Below are 17,882 nucleotides of genomic sequence, written 5' to 3' on the forward strand. Positions count from 1 at the left end.
GTACGTCGCGTATTTTACCATTTCTATTTGTCTTGGTGTTCATATGGAATTAAATATGTTGAACGGATATATTTATGAAGTTGACGAGTTAAATAATGCGTAATTCGCGTCATTATAAATGTACATATTTTTATGAATTACTTAACATTTACTTTATCATTAGTCTGTAAATAAACATCAAATTCTTAGGAAATATAAGTAGGACGTTCTTTCTGGCAAATTCCATAAGATTAACGTTAGTCTATGTAATTGGAGACAGCAATTAGTTCGGCTTAATAAGACCGTGACCTAAGCTTAACATTAATGTAAAGACATTATTATTTGTTTATCAGAAAATATTATTTATATATGTATTGTAATATACAACGATCTATTACAAATACATTATAAAGTACCTAAAAGCTATTCATTAATAATTTATAGTTTTTTTTAAAGATACTTTTATCTATATTATTATTATAAATGTGAAAGTAACTCAGTATGTCTGTCTGTCTGTCACTCTTTCACGACCAAGCCGCTGAACCTTTTATGTCAAAATTTGATTAAGCAAACTTAAACTCCAAGAAAGGCTACTTTTTTTGCCTAACTGACAACCAACACTCTAAAACACGAGCGAAGCCGCGGACGGCTACTAGTTCTCATTCAAAATTGATATAAACAACCTTAAGTTAAATAAGTATAAAAAACTTGTATTCTGCTTGCAATGAAGAGTTTTTTAGACATTGCCAAGAAGGAAAAGAGCACTTACGTAAATAATAGGTTGACGTAAAACTTCATCATACCTATACGGTACATAAAAGTTGTTTTTTAACGATATTAGTAATATATTTTTTATAGTATGTATAGTAAACTGCGATATAGACACGTAGTAGATATAAAAAGAAATATATTTATTTTATATTCATCTTCAATTGTAGGTACATAATCACACGCCGGTTTTTCTATCTTTCATCAATAATTTTACATTCAAAACTTGACGACAACTACAATGTTACCACAGCGTTTGTGTAACAATTTTTATTGGCTTAATATACAAATATATAAACGCAAACTACACTACTATTATTCATATATAGAAACTATTTTTATACAGACCAAACCAGTGAACCGAGGAGCTGCAGGGACGTCGAATACTTAAACGAAAAACAACCAAAGGGAAACCAATATATTTGCTTGATAAATGCTCTCAGGAACGAAATTTGACTCTTAACACGATATAACTACTGCGGGTATAACTATGCCAAACAATAATTTATAATAATAAATTAACGATTATTTCAGCAACAACATAAATTATTAGTATAATACACTATCCTCTTAAGGCGGAGATATGTTTATCAACGAATAATGAAGTGTGTATTGCTTTGATCATTAAAGATTTTGAATTTTGAATAGATAAGTAGTGACCAGTGTTGATGTTGCATCATTAGAAGTGTACTTTGTTGTCATCAACGAGAACACTTAACTGGGCGTCGTAGAAGATCTGAAGAACTTTACAGATGATTTTTAGTTAAGAAAGGCAGTGATACTTTCCTAAAACCCCGCAGTCAGCAAGTCGCTCGTCTCGCTCGCCGACAGCTCTTTGCAAAACGACCTTGACCGAAAATAAACTCGCCTCTCAGTTTTCTAATATATCAACGGTTTCACAAAGAAGTCGGGCTATTTACTTGAATTGTTAAATAAATAAGATAATATTTTTTTCAATAATCAATAGAAAGCAATAACTCCCGGTTTTGTAGCTGAAAGAACAGTGTTAATATACCTACAACTGATTCTATGATTACAAACGTCTTACGCCACATATTATTATATTTTTTCTTCGTCAGTTTTAAATACACAAAGTTTCTATCTTGATTTTTTTTTTTGACAAAAGAAATGTTATTTATTACATACTTCTGATTGCATATTTGGTAAAGTTAGGAACTAAATAAATCAAAACAATTTCAAAATCAGTCCATGTCACGATTTTATCTGCCTCAACAATTAAGTTAACGCCCTGAAAGGGAATTTACATTTATTCTTTATACATTTGAAGTGCCGATTATGAACCAGTCAATTAAAATATTTGTTTAAAACATTAACAAAAGTTAAGTGTTAAATTAATCTTTGCTCAATATTGTACGGAGTTGAAGAAATCGGGTTATCGGGGATTTTACTTAATTTATTTTATTATATAGTTTATTTTACTTAATTATATTTTTCTATGAATAAAGCACAGAGTCCTTTCTATTACTATATACGTAAACTAATATACATACAACTACATATCAAATCCCACATATGTTTCTTATAAATATGTTATATAATTATTAATATAAGGTAAATCATGAAAAAGTTGAATCGTTTTGTCATCAAAATAGAATCAATAAGAATAAACATAAGAAATGTAAGAAATATTAAATATTCTTTCACAAATGTATCACAAATCTTGAGAATTTCAAGTCCTTAGATAGACAGAGTCAGAAACACAATAGACTAAGTGGCTTATAGTTGTTTGACTATAAAATACGTTAGGAACGGATCATATCTACTCAAAGAGGTACAAAGCCAAGAATTAAATACAATACAATATATAAGTAAAATCAAGTAAAACTGGTATGGACTTGAAAGCTACCTTTACTTACATTCAAAGTTATTGTTGTCCTAGTCCTTATCCTAAGATATTTCTTATCACATCATATATGAAAATCGGTCCATCTATTCCAGAGATTACACGGAACAAACAGATAGACAGACAGACTGACAAAAATAAAAAATAAATGTATTTGTTTCATTTAATTCGTTTACATATTATATAAGAATATATATATATATATATATATCTCAATTAATTATACATTAAGTCCTTAAATATATACAAAAATGAATTAAAATAGTTACGGTAAAAATATTGACTGGTGGCAAGAATGCTAGTGGCATTGTCAAAACGCTATTCCGATCCTCTATGCAAAAAACTAACCAGCCCTCTTGTCACCAGTCGAGGCAATAAGACGAGTTGTTATTCTCTTAATGAAGTTTTTGTACTACTACATCAAGGAAATAAAAAAACAAATTTCATAAGAGGATATTACGCACGAGGATGTAGAGTAAACAACATAAACAGATATTTCATTGGCCTTCACTCGCACGTATTCTTTTTTCAAAAAATGCTATCAGGAAACGTGATAATCGTAATAGGGCTTTCGAAAGACGAAAACACAACTTGAAAAGTAAAGTTACAGGACAGATATAGTGAATTACTTTATACATTTGAATACATACTGATGAATGTTTCCACTTCATGAATATATTTCGAATTAAAGTAATTTATTCAAATTCTTCTCATTACAAACGCATAACATCAAACAAATGTTTTTAGCTAATTGCCTTTATGTACTACAAAAACCACGTCTTAAGGAGCAAATGTAGTATTAAAGAGGGGGAATGGAACCAAGGTCGACTCGTTAATCTATGAATACAAGATATTTAAGATTGAAATTATTATATATTACAAATGCAGAGTCAAATTATAATAGTTTTTTTAAATTACTTCATAATTTATTTAAAAACTTGAACTCATTGAACTTTATACAATAGGAAGTATTGTTTCGACTTTCATACGTCACAAACCAGTATATAAAAATAAGAATACTAAAGATAACTTTTGGCGGTATAAAATTCCTTCCGTAAGTTGTGAGATTATAGTAAAAGGCATATGGTCGCACCGTGACGTACGATTTAGTGGTTACACTACACTACGATCGACTTAGCTGCGTGTTCAGAATCGGTCCATTTTTGAATGCACGCCGTCCAACGCATAGCGTGCGCTCACAAAACTCGCATTTTAAAACGGATTAGCGGGCAGTGTTGCGTGAAAAGCAGGCTTCACATTGGCAAAGAGCTATCCGAATTTATGCAACCTAAAATGAGAAAGAACTCGTTTCAATTTACATAAGAAGTACTAACGTTAACGAAGGTCACCCGTCAGTGCGCCCGTAGGTCTTCGATCGGTCGACGCATTGTCAGGACTCAAAGATTTATTGGATTGGATTGTGCATAAAAAATACGATGTGTGAAAGACATGCAGCAGTTTTCACTGTAGTGGCGGTTGCACTGGCCTTCGTAAGCTGCTCCTCCGCCAAACTTGCGCGTAAGTTATACTTTGTTTAGTTTCTAATTATGAAGGTTCAATTCCGTAAAATGTTACGAAATTTAATTGATTTCCTTAATAAAATAGTGAAGTCGTTTTGATGAAATAATAAGCAATTATTTTTCTTTTCCCATTATTTTATTTTACTTTTTAAATAAGAGAAATTAAATACTACATAAATCGAAATATTGGCAGTAATTGGTAGATACTTGTAATAAAATTGATATCGTATATAATTTATGTAATACATTATCGTCTTTTGTAATCTAATTGGTTATTGTATTTGTTATGCACTACTATATTATTATTGTTCCTAGAAGATTTTATAAGTTTCAATATTCTTAGTGATTTATTTACTATTATTATATACTTATTATTAACAGTTTCAAAATATTTTGCTATCTATTGAAATGATTATCTTGACCTAATCTATATTGACCTAACCTTGACCTTCTTAATTTTGCGTAACAACTTTGAACCTGGAAGCAGGCATCAAAATCATAGCCTCAATATTTTTTTAGGCACTAACTTTCGAAAAACTAGCGCCATCTAGTTTCTTATTTGCTTAACAAAGATGTTGCAATAAGAACATACTGTGATGGAAATATTGTAATAATACATAGGTTATTAATCATGGCTTTTCTTAATGACGTTTTTTTCATTCATTTTAATATATCGATCAGATTGGCTGTAAATTTTCATATTTACTTCATCATTATTAAACAAACAATGTTCGCACTAATTCAAAAAAAAAAAAAAATAGCTAATTAAATTGCAATTTATGAAATAAAATATGTGGCCTGGTTCTAAAATAATCAAAGTATATTTTTAAGTAAAATGTAACTTTTACAAAATATACAATTATATTTATGATAAAATAGCATAAACTTTGCTAATAACAATAATATTACTCGAAACGATTTAATTATCTTATATAACAAATATACTCATTGCGTTTATTCTGATTACCACAAGTAAGGGTTGATAATATTGGCCCTTTTAGAACCAGGCTACAAAAATAAAGCAACAGTATACAATCTTGCAAAGTTTACTTGAACGCTTAAAATGTCGTATGTACAATCATACCATCCTTGAGGTATAATAATCATGACCCAACAACCGAAATCACAAGTACAATGCAACACAGGTGTGTCATCCTATATGTCACGTTGCTTGCTAACGACACAGAGACTCACGCAAATATGTCATTACTTTTAAGGCCATGTCAACATTATGATTTTACGATTAATGACTGTTTTGGGATGTTGTACACCAATTCCTTAAGCAATTAACAAATTGTACTCGTACTAAACATCATACCGTCAGTGGAAGATTAAACTTTAAAGTTATTATTCTAAATCTTATTTCTCTTGTTTCTCTTTATGGCGTTTAAGCTTTTATAAGATACATTACTTTAATATTTATAGCAGTTACTCCGCGAAATATATTATATTGAAAGTAAATTCAAATGCGTGGATTAAAATTGTTGAATGCAATGTTGAATTGCGTCTAGTAGGACAAGGCGTGAATTATTGTGCATTTGTGTAGTTTCACGGATTGACATTTTATTTGGAACTAGCTGTGCCCGCGACCTTGTACGCATTATATCAGTTACCTGCCAGTGAAAGTCCTATCAAAGTCGGTCCAGCCGCTCCAGAGATTAGCCGGAACAAAGAGACAGACAGACAGACCAACAAAAATTGTAAAAAATGTTAAAAAGGGCTAATTTAATATTACAAACAGATACTACAATTTTATTATATGTATGTATAGATGATATAGATATACAAAAAAAAATTTCATCATAATAGTTCACCTGAGTCAGGCAGTTGAGATCAGTTAGAAATCATGTCACCGTATATTTTTTTCTTTATAGTAACTAACGTACGAATAAATGAAAACAAAATATTTAAAAGATAATTACATGTAATTTAATTTCAATGAATTTATAATGTTTTTTTCAAACTAGGTGTTAGAAGTTTGGTCGTCATTGACCCAAGTAGGGTCAATGACAAGTTCGAAAATTTTGACGTACAATTTACCAGGTAGGCCCAATTCTACCGAGGCCTATTAAGACTTAACTCCTCGGCTATTTAAATTTGTATTCCATATATTAAAATTCTAAGCCCTTTATAATTATTAGTACTCATTAGCTTGTTTTAACGTTCACAAATTATTTAGTTTGACTTTATTGTTCGGAACGCCCGAAGGCATGTGTACAAAATGTTTAGATCCTCAAGTTTGAACACGTTTTATTTGTTTACAAACTTGTTATAAACTTTTCAAATTAACTTAAGTGTAATCAATGTGCCTCCGAGCATTCATGCGTATTAATATATTTACCTAATTTTATTCAAATGAGGCAAGCTGTCTACTGTTTTTATGTCCTCGCGAGGTAATTACTTTTTTTGTTTATTGTGTTTTCACGTCTGAACTCAGCAACCTATCATCATAAAAAATTACATACAAGTTGTCATGAGAACAAAAAAAACACAGGATGTCTAACTCCTACTCTCCGTATCCGCACATAGGCGAAGCCACGGTCTCAACCTAGTTCACAGATACAAAAAAGAAAATATACTAGCTATATTATTTAAAAATAAAATGTTTCATAACGAGTTATAACGTTATATGTTTGTAATATATGAAGTGCAAATAAATGCCTTAACAGATCGCGTGCATTCGAAGCGAAATTTGTAATTGCCTAACACAGTGGCGCGATGTTGACTTACTAAACTTTATATTATTATCGTTAACAATCTGTGTCACAAGACCACGCTTTGCTTACAGTAATAAGTTGAATCGTATAGAAGACATTTACTTACAATAAAGCCTAGTAACATAACCTTACTTAGTACATAAATTTAATAATCCTTATCCGTAAGGCTTATTTGGGTAAATACTCTATTTTACCATTATAACTGCGTTTGGAACATCTAGATCGTGAAATTTAATAAAGAAAATGAAATTTGCACGGGCTTTACAATGGTCTATAAAATAGTAGTATTCATTTTTACCTAATAATTTTTCTGTTATAGTTTTTATTCCTACACTAACCTAATTATTACCACAATCCGATATCTCGTCTTTGGTGCATGACATTTGTGTCTGATACGATTTGCAATTATACATATATAGACGATTGACACATGCTTGCTTTATTTCATAAGGAATTGTAGCTGTTTATATTTTTAATGTCTAGTATTATTAAATACAAAGAAACCTATTATACTTTTGTGTAATGAACATTGTAATATTTGAAACAAATGACTCATGTTGTAACTGTTATTTGCAACGTTAAAACTTATCTCGATTGAAGTACCACTTAAATCGTTTCTTAATAATAATGCTTCCTTTAAATATTTTATATTTTACTTATTATATGTCAATGATAAAATTTTATATTAATTCTTTCATTTTAAATATATATTTTATAGGGATGATAATAATATATTTTTTTATTTGTATAATTTCAATGACACATTCCTAAAGCCTTTCAAGTGCTTTATATAAAAATAAAAATATTATTATCGTCGATACTAGTAATTATAATCTTCGTGTAAATAATTAAGACCGCAATTAAAATATTTATATTTGATTTAAGTCATGGTTAAATTAATCTAAATATATTTGGTATATCATGTTTTAATCTTTCTGCATGCATCACTATTATTTAATTAATTAATCGCTTGGCACGTTGGAGAAATAATAAAAAAAATTAAAAAAAAATTATTACAATGACACTCAGTGATTATTATCTTATTTACAGCTGATTTTATTCATCCTTGCAACAATACCGAAACAGCCTGCTTAATACAGGCAACGCAAGATGCGATACCCGATTTTGCCAGAGGGTTACCGCACTTGGGGGTACCCGCCTTGGACCCCTTCATCATTGACGAGTTACCAATACAACTGCCTGGTGTAAAAGTCACATTTTTGGACGGAAAGGTCACAGGACTACGCAAATGCCAGGTGCTGAATGTCCAGTAAGTGAATAAATTTTCTGTAATAGAAAAAAAATAGATTTTAAAATACAAACAAAAAGCTTACCTCTCTTAAGGTTCTACCATTCATTTTCATTATTCATTCATTGATTCGTAACGTTGTTTTTTTTTAATGTAATTCTAATGTAGAATTAAATATACGTTACCCGACTTATCCAGCCTTATTATAAAGCACCCAATGATTTTGAATTAAGCAACGGAGAGAAATCAACTCAATATACATAATAAGTCAAATATATAATATTTATTCGTTCAAGCATTACACTACATACACTTACTGATTGATTGTTATTAATGAACGCCGGTTCGGAAATGCGTCAGACCTGAGAAGAACCGACGAATGAAACTCAGAAGGATTAGGTTTTTTTTTTTAACATTTTATTATTATACTATTTTACGAATTTGTAACAACAGGAAGAGACTGTTACTTCCGAGGTATGATACATTTATTAGTTTTCGATTAACCTTATCACATAAGATGCCTTTAGTTTATCAAATAATTTAAAAAATTGTTAACGGTATTATGACGGATTTGATATAATGTACAAAATATGTTATAATTAATATAATGAGTGATTTTTCTCATTTATATTGAATATTAAATAACAAAGACAGTGAGGAGTTACTCTTTTTTAATCATTTGTTGTTAAAATAATGGTGATAAATTTATATCCGTTCCTTGTAATAATATGATACAGGTCACAATTTTGTTTTAAATTTTATTTACAATAAATCATTAAATATTCTATTTCTATCCAAACAAACGATATTAATTAATGTTTATACATTTTCAAATAAATTATTGCGAACAAAAATTAAAGTAAATAACTATTTAAATCTTCACAGAATCATTATAAAATGAATTTTATTCTATTTTCTCATACGCGACCAAAATATGAAGATATCAGTTTGTTGCGAAAGGTACTAGACCTTCACTGTTTCCAAAGAAACCTTGAATTTGGACCATTATCTTTTTGAAACAGATTACATCCACATTGTTTTATAGTTAACTATGAAGTATAATAATTACGTTCTCACATTATTGTGATAAAACGAATTATATTGGCGCTATTTTTGTTGTGAAATAATTCCTTGAGCGTTGATGTGAAATCAACACAAACAAAGAATAAAGTTATTTGTCCCATGGAAAAATCACAGTGATAACGCTTTTTCACATGTGCGAATATGACCAATTATTTTGGTATTCGTTTATTTTAACTGGCATATGATAAAGGATTTTTAATAAAAAAATACTTAATTCAAGCAGTTTCGGTTCCCTCATCAAAATTCTTCTCTCACTATTAAATACGGATATTTACGATATCGGAATAAGCCTCTTTTCGAACAATAAATAAATTTTCCATTCCTCGGTATACGATGTTTATGTTCGAGTGTACTTAAAATATATACACGTCATTATTCAGGATCTTTTAATAATTAAAATTCAGTTAAAAAAGGGAGGTTCCATGTAAGATTCTTAGCATAGGGACTTGAATGTTGATTAGACTCCCGTGCCTCGAGTTCACTCTTTGGTCCTGCTCCTATTTTGTCAAAATGATTGTGAGATTAGGTTAGGTTGTATATTTAGTTTGTATTGTGGAACTTGGCCATCACATGCCTTAAGAAAAGAACGTTATAACATTATTTTGGTATAGCAATTTTTAAATAAATAAAATATTTTTATTTAAAATTGGAACTGCCGTTATGGGTAAGGACCTTAAAATTTATCCGAACGGGTTGGTAAGGATAGTAATGTAATGTACCCGTATTTCTTATCCATGTCATTCACCCTACATAAGTACTTTTGGCCACTCAACATCAGTTATGAGTGCGAATGCATTAGCACAGTCGGCTAGTCTAATTGGTATTTCAGAAAAGGCTAATTGCCGACTCAATCAAATACTTAAACATTTAAATATAATCGCATGCTCACAAGGATCTGTAGTTTTAACCTTTTTATTATTACTTCATTATATATTTCGGATTTATGAACCTAAAGGAATTAATTGTACTTTATTTTTTTTTTAATATGGATTCTGAAAACTTTTTACAGCTTACCTTCATTTGAATAATGAAGTTTTATAGCTCGATGATTTGATGTGTTTCCATATTTAATTGTGAAATTTCATGTTTCAGAGCTTACCTGGAAGATAATATCTTCGTTCTTGAAATAAAATGTAACATAACTATTAAAGGAAAATACACAGCTGTTGGAAGACTTCTATTGTTTCCAATTAACGGTGAAGGAGATTCAAAAATTAAAATAGGTAATCAATATGTTTATATTATATTTAATGTTTAGATAATAAAGTCAAATCTCAATTGTAATGATACAAGATAATAATGGGAAACTGATATATAATTAAAAAACCCTAAAGTCGCATTTTAAAAGTAAAGGAAGTCCAAGGAAGTTTATACAATTCCAACATTTGAGGAAAATGGGATGTTTCTTGAAAATAATAGGAATAAATATTTTTAAATATCTTATCTGGTTTAAAATTATATAGTAATTTCGCATTATTGAGGAATTGCTTTAATAATAATGTCAGGAGTCAAAATTAAAAAATCACAATATTTTATGAAATAAACAAAGATTTAAAAATAGAATAAAACTCACACACGAGAAATATCGTGAATATTAGAAGCAGATAATAAAGTTTTTACGACTTATTTCCCTTCGTATTACAGTTAACTCTGTCATAAAACTGAACATTAAGACCAAGTACTTTAAGGATGAAGAAGGCCGAGATCACTTCGGTATAAAGAATTACAAATACTCATTCGACTATGGTGACAGAGTTCATTACACCATCAATAATCTTTTCAAAGGAAATCAGGAATTGAGTAAGTATAATATTATTTTTTAAAATTATTATGTTAAATGATAAGAAAAAATATACTCCTATAGAGGAAGCATTTGTATGGATTATTTACATTTGCAGTTTATGTTAGTTTAGTTATTTATGAATATACAAAATTATATGTCGAAAAAATTGTTAGTTCATTCATATGTTAAATTGACAGGCAACAATATTTAGTATTATTGTGTTCCGACTTATGAGGTGAGCTAGTTTAATTACAGGCCTAAGGGATATATTTTAGCGTTAGTCATAGTGAACACATACTACCAAAAAGTCCATGGCCAGATCTGACTACTTTTAGAACAAACAATAAATAGTTTTTTATATTTATAAGGCCCGCGGATTTACTTTAAATCTAAGTATCGGAATTTATTTACAAATTTAATTATTAAGTACATTTAAATTAAGTGGTACTTGATCGGGTTTGTATTCACGATCTTCACGTTCTGATAATATTTTAAACGAACTAGGCCATCACGCCGTTTATTATATATAAATAAGAAGGTTCGTTAAAAATTTAAAGTGAGGTTGAATTGCTACAAATGAAGTCTACAAATGACAAAATTATGCATTGCGCAGTTCCCGCAAACGAATTTCATAGTCCTTACCGAAGTTTCCACAGCTTTGGTACTAATTAATTCATATGAAAGTTAAAAACTCACGATGTGCTCAATGATTTAACAGATTCAAATTTATTACTATTATTTATTTATTTTTGTTGCAAGAAAAAAAGAAAATTGAATAAAATAAACAAATGTTTTAATTTTTATTAACTGAAGCGCATGTGAGTACTTTTCTTTTTTCATATAACTTTAGGAAACAACACATATGGCGAAGATAATAAATATTTGATTTTGTTACCCATTTAATCAAATAAGCACACGGACGAGCATATGGGTCACCTGGTGGTATGTGGTTATTCGTCACATACATTGCCAATGCGCCACCATCCACGGGAACTAAAATGTTATGACCTTTGTGCCTGTAATTATACTGGGGAACACACAACAATACTGAGTACTGCTGTTTGCTGGATACTCGATATACTCTTAAGTCTATAGTGATGTATTTTTTTAATATATTTGAATCGTCTACATTTTACAGTACTTTTCAAAGTCAAGTTTGAGGCTGCTCTTTCTATACTCTTTGTGAAACTACAGCGATTCAGAATACGCTCATGTAATCTGCAAATGAAATTCAAAAGTAGAATTTTCTCTGATGAACTTTATAACAGTTATATCAGCTCATAGTTGATCTTCCTGCCTTTATTTAGAATATGTACTATGACTGAGATTGCCTAGTATGTAGAATACTTGAAACCGAACCGAAGATGCTGGTTCAAGGCTGCGTAAAGATCACTGAATTTCCTTGTGCCTAATATGTTCTTATCTATTCGATCTCGAGCTCGACGGTGAAGGAAAATTTCTTGAGCAAACATTACGTGATGTTACTTTCCTTTTCTAGATTTCTGATATAATTAATATATCAATTTCGTATACCATCGAATAGTGACCCGGGTTTTAATTTCTATTTAGTCATAGAGGGCTATTATAATACAAAATATCATAGTATATTTATCATTTGTGATGCGTTTCAAAACCCTTGTTATCACCGTACACAAGGAGAATATATTTTGAAAGGCTTTTTTTGTTTTTTGTCAATCATTTTGTAAGCCTATCATGATTTAACTAAAGTACAGGATTAACGTAGGATTATCTCGTAGAGTGTGGATTACAGGAGACTTCCCGTTTAAAGAGTATTTTTGTTATCGTTTTCTAATACAATCCTGAAAGAATAGTAAATAGAAATATTTTACTATCTCTTTCAGCATTGGGATTATGATTTTCCAATACAAAAATCGATTACAGTATATTATTGACAGCCTCGTTGGTTTAATAGTTAGCTTCTACAGCATTTTTTCTTACTTATCTTCTTTATATAAAAGTTAGGATGCAAATGGCCCTGTTGGTGTTAAGGTGTCAACACCATGGTTACAGGATCAATGTGTACAGATATTGGTATCTGCTAGAAATACTAATAATTCAATACATCGTCAATGGCCCACCGACTTTGGTATTTAAGGTTTCACGATATCTGATCAGCGCGTGGTACCTAATCAGATACCCTTGCGTGTATAAAAGCGTTTCGTGAATAATAAATAGAAAGAGCGTTAAAAAGACTTCATCGACTCAGAAACACATACAAGTTTTAAATTTATGTAAACTATCCAATTGTAAAAAATAATTGTAAGTAAGTGTAATGAATTGCAGTTATATTTTATTGGTTTTACAGCAAGAGTATAAATACAACAATTACCTGACCTGACCTGACCCTGTATTTATTATTATCAGTACACGTAATACGTAATAAGGCAATCCTAAAATAGACATTTACTTTTATCCAGGTAACACAGTCTTACAATTCCTGAACGAAAACTGGAGGGTGGTGACTGAAGAGTTTGGGCAACCAGTTGTGGATTACGCAATGAACGTGACAATAGAAACAGCTAAGAAATTCTTCAACGCTGTCCCGTACGACGAATTACTACACGTACCTATACCAAAGTATGACTAACGTATGACAAAATATTGTTTATGTTTTGTAAGTATTTGTTGTATTAACAGTAATTTATTTAGCAAGTAAGTACTAACCACCTTCAATATGATTGATAATAGATAATACTAATTAGTAATCGTTCAATATTTGTTTATAGTTTATTTTTTTACGGTGACATTTTCAAACGTGTAGCCAGGGCCGGATTTAGGTTAATCTAAGACTAATCTCGTCAAGAAAAAACCATAAAATAGATTTTGAATTTCTAATAATTTCAATCTGTATATGACTTCAATATAATAAATTGATGTTTAAAACTGTGTCTAAATAATTATTTTTATTAAAATATTCTAATTTGTCTTGCAATAAATTTTATTATAACACCTGAAAAATATTTACAGTTTATTTGGAAAATTATTAAGGATTCCTTTGTTCCCTCTAACCTCTCAACCGCTAAATCCGGCCCTGATTGTAACGCACATCCTTTACAAAAATTAACTTTCGCTGTCATATAAAACTGTGATTTTAGACTCGTTGAAGATGTATATTTTGTTATTGTAAATATTATATTTTATTACATAAATATTGAATGTGCTCCAAATCTCCGATCAGATAGATGTTCTTCGGTCCACTAAATGTTTAATATTTAAAGTGTAGCGTTGCCTTTACATATTTATTTGGACTCTGTATTGATAACTAATCAATTCGAATGATTTAATAATGGCTCTAATTAACCCTTAATAGTTATCACAATGAAGCGCTTTGATTATAGTGTAATTTTGTATTATCAATAGGCATATTATGTTATTTCTTACAGCTGTTTTTTATTGTAAAGCTATCAAAATGTAGAAATAAACTCAAAACTCACCGCTAAAAATATCGTGAATTGTTACAAAATGATATGCGATATTAAGTATAAAGTTTAAAGGACATGAGGCATTAAAATAGCCTAAGTGAAATTGGTTTCTAACGCTAATGTTTTTCGAAGTGAATTCGAACAAAATAGTAATGCTGTTGTTAGTCTTATGCCCTTTAGTTATAAGCTAAGCCATTTTTAGTATGGACTTCTTTTGTGTCTTAAATTTCATACATAATCAACAGATTTTATAAATCAACAATTAATTAATAATGATAGATGTAAGTACTTAAAAACAAAAAAACTGGAAATCGATATTTAAAGTTTATATAAAGATATTATTCATAAAATAATTATATTTTGACTTTGTAACATTACCTACTTAGTTAATAATGTATAGTAGATATGTTTGAAAATATTTTCAAAGCGAATCAAACAATTATAGCAGACAAGTGACAATGATTCAATAATAATGTATTATATTTAATAAATAAGATGTATATGATTAATAAAATTTGTAATATAATCCATCTAGTTTGTTTCTAATTATATGTATGATGATGTATAATAATGTAACCTAACTGTTAAATGAGGTCACAAGTATATAATATACAGGGTTATTGGTAATTCGACGTATATCCGTTAGGAGGTGATAGGAGCGACTATTTGCAATAATTTTAACCTAAATATGCATGGCGCCAAAAATTACCATTTTTGAGTGAGTTTTTTCGATTTTTTCAAAATTTGTCAAAAATGCAACTTCAAAAACTTACTACAAAAATATCAATTAAAATCATTTTTTTTTTCTCTTTTATAAAAACGATTAAATTTATCAATGTTTAAATAATATTTATCTGTCCAAATTTAAAATTGCGAGACTAAAAACGAAATTGATTTTTCTTCCTCAAAACTACCTTAAGAACAAAAAAAATCAGTATCGAACTTGGTCTGCAGATTATTTTAAAAAAATGCCCGTTTTATAGGCTTCCCAAAAATGTATAGAAATTAGGAACTTATTTTAAAGCAACCGAAATAAAATGACGTTGGTGGAAATTCGTATTCGAACATGAACGAATTTGTACTAAAGGTCGCTCTTAAAAATTTCCACAAAATTAACTAAAAATAATATCCAATAGAAAATGCCTTACTTACTTACTTAACTGAAGTAATTAGTACAAAATTTAAATAAAATTTAGAAACAGAAACAGTTCAATAGCTAAGTTGTAATTAACACATTTTATGATATAGGCTAAATAAAGTACTAATAAGAGAATCCGGGAAACTCTATAACGGAGCACAGCACACACAGCATGTTCCACAGTAAATAATGCAGGATTCTATCCCTATCATTATCCTCAAGAACAGGTCCTGAAAGGAGAGTTATTTTTTGCAAATTTTTAATTTTTATCTAATACCACCTCGTGCAATATGTTTTTTGTACTTACGTACCATCAATTACCAAATTACTCGTCTGCATTTTTTACATAATATTTGTAACACAATATAAAATAATTTGGACACAAAATGGTAAATAATAATTTATGTAGAGCCATTCACAGAATAATTGATTTAAGTTGAGAAGTCGACTTTAACAATGAAAACTTTTTTTTGCCTTATTTTTAGCGGCGTAACCAAGATGAAGGTGCACTTTTCAGCTTTTATGTTTTCTTTCAACCGCATTTTATAGTCTGCTAATTAGTACAGTGACTAGACAGCTAATTGTCGAACTTAATCGATTTTATAAGCAAGACATTCTGCGTCTGTGGCAAATACAAAACAGAGTCAATTGTTGCATTGTTTGTTCCAGTTGAACCCTACACAATGATGTCTAACAATATGATCAGTGTTACAAATAAACATGTACTTTTATAGATAAGTAAATCAATATAACAATGTATAACAGTTCAATCAAATAATAGTATGAAACAGAAAAATATCAAGAAATACTGAACTTTTTTACAACGTTATATTTTGTTATACATTGTTTCTCTGCTGTGGATATCGAAAAAAGTTTTTTAAATTTCAGAAAATACCCTTTCAACTATAACGTTTACGAATTTATGTGACTTTTGGTCATCGTACTGGTTACATATTTTACATTTTTTTACACACCACTACAAAGTGTTTACGTTTGGTAGTTTTGTTTATGTATCCACCCAAGCTGGCACTAGCCCCAAGCATATTCAGAAGACATTCTATTATCCTACGTCCATAATTAAATTATAAATACCATCCCATCCAATTCAGAGGGAATTGTTTTAAATTAGTTTGTTTTTCTCTGCTGGTGACAGGATCACACAAGTTTCTATCTATTAGGAAAAGAATAGAAATTTATTATTATAAAAATCTAATTTGACAAACTAGTTGAACACTATTTTTTTCTTATTATCTAGCGATGACCTTGAAAATTAGAATCAAATTTTTGTAATTAACAAATAGATTTTTCCTTAAACTTTGCAACTTGTTTTTTGTCCGTATAAATTGTCTAAACGTAAAGTTTTATCGACACCGATCAAATTTGTTTAATTTATCTTTATTAGTAAACAGGTATAGTAACTATAAATATAATCACACGAATATTTAAATTATCATCACGTTTTAAAGACATTTGTAGCAAATATTCTGTAAAAAATGCACAGACTATTTTACATTTATTTAAGCACAAGATTTGCCGAGGAGCTGAAAAGGAAACCATTTAAAACGTTATTTTAAAACGGTCGAATGACTTATTGGAAATTGAGTTGTGTATAATTTTCAGGCGCTTTAACTTCCAGAGGTTTTCTCATATGAAAAATATTTAGTTAAAGGGGAAGCACGTTTAATTAAAAAGACTACCGTAAATTCTCTGTAAAGAAAGTTTAAAAATATGATAGGATTTTTTCACTTACAAAAGGTAATACAAACAAAAGGTAACGGTTGTGTTCTGGGTTAAAGGGTGAGTGAGCCAGTGTAGTTAAGTAGTCTTAAGTTTATATATATTTTCAAAAGTTTGTGATTGTCGTATTGTACGTGTAATTGTTTTATACTAGTCCCTAATACTATACTAATGAGCTGGGAGCTCCTAACGTAAATGATACATTCGGATGTACATATATTCAGACTTACACTTTATTTAAAATATAAGTAACTACTAGTACGTGCGACGCTTTGAGGTGGGTTAAGTAAGGAAACCGCGTGTATTACATAATTTTAAAATGTTTTCCGGACTACGTGATCTTTGAAATTGTGTCTTGTAATTCTTATGTGTTAATCTTGTATGTATGTACTATTTAAGTCTCATATAACATCGGTTAACTCTATTTTTCGGGTTAGGGTAAATTTGCTGGTGAATTGATATTCCATTACATTGCAAGTGTTATTGCCTACCGAATGATATACCTACCAAAAACTCCCTTTAATCGGTTTTTACGAAACGGACAAATACTAACAATACCTCTATTATTATAAAATAAAATAAAAAATGAAAAAGCCTTCAA

General features: G+C 29.5%; 1 protein-coding gene across 1 annotated transcript; it reads left to right on the forward strand.

The window, feature by feature from the left end:
- Positions 1–3,735: 3,735 nt before the first annotated feature.
- Positions 3,736–14,477, forward strand: LOC124543821 (circadian clock-controlled protein daywake-like). The gene is made up of 5 exons (XM_047122139.1): positions 3,736–4,129; positions 7,899–8,118; positions 10,273–10,403; positions 10,825–10,980; positions 13,402–14,477. Exons 1-5 carry the CDS (start codon positions 4,048–4,050, stop codon positions 13,569–13,571), a joined length of 759 nt encoding a protein of 252 aa, XP_046978095.1. The 5' UTR covers positions 3,736–4,047; the 3' UTR covers positions 13,572–14,477.
- Positions 14,478–17,882: the final 3,405 nt, after the last annotated feature.

The sequence above is a fragment of the Vanessa cardui genome, chromosome 3 (genome assembly GCF_905220365.1).
Source record: "Vanessa cardui chromosome 3, ilVanCard2.1, whole genome shotgun sequence".
NCBI lineage: Eukaryota > Metazoa > Arthropoda > Insecta > Lepidoptera > Nymphalidae > Vanessa > Vanessa cardui.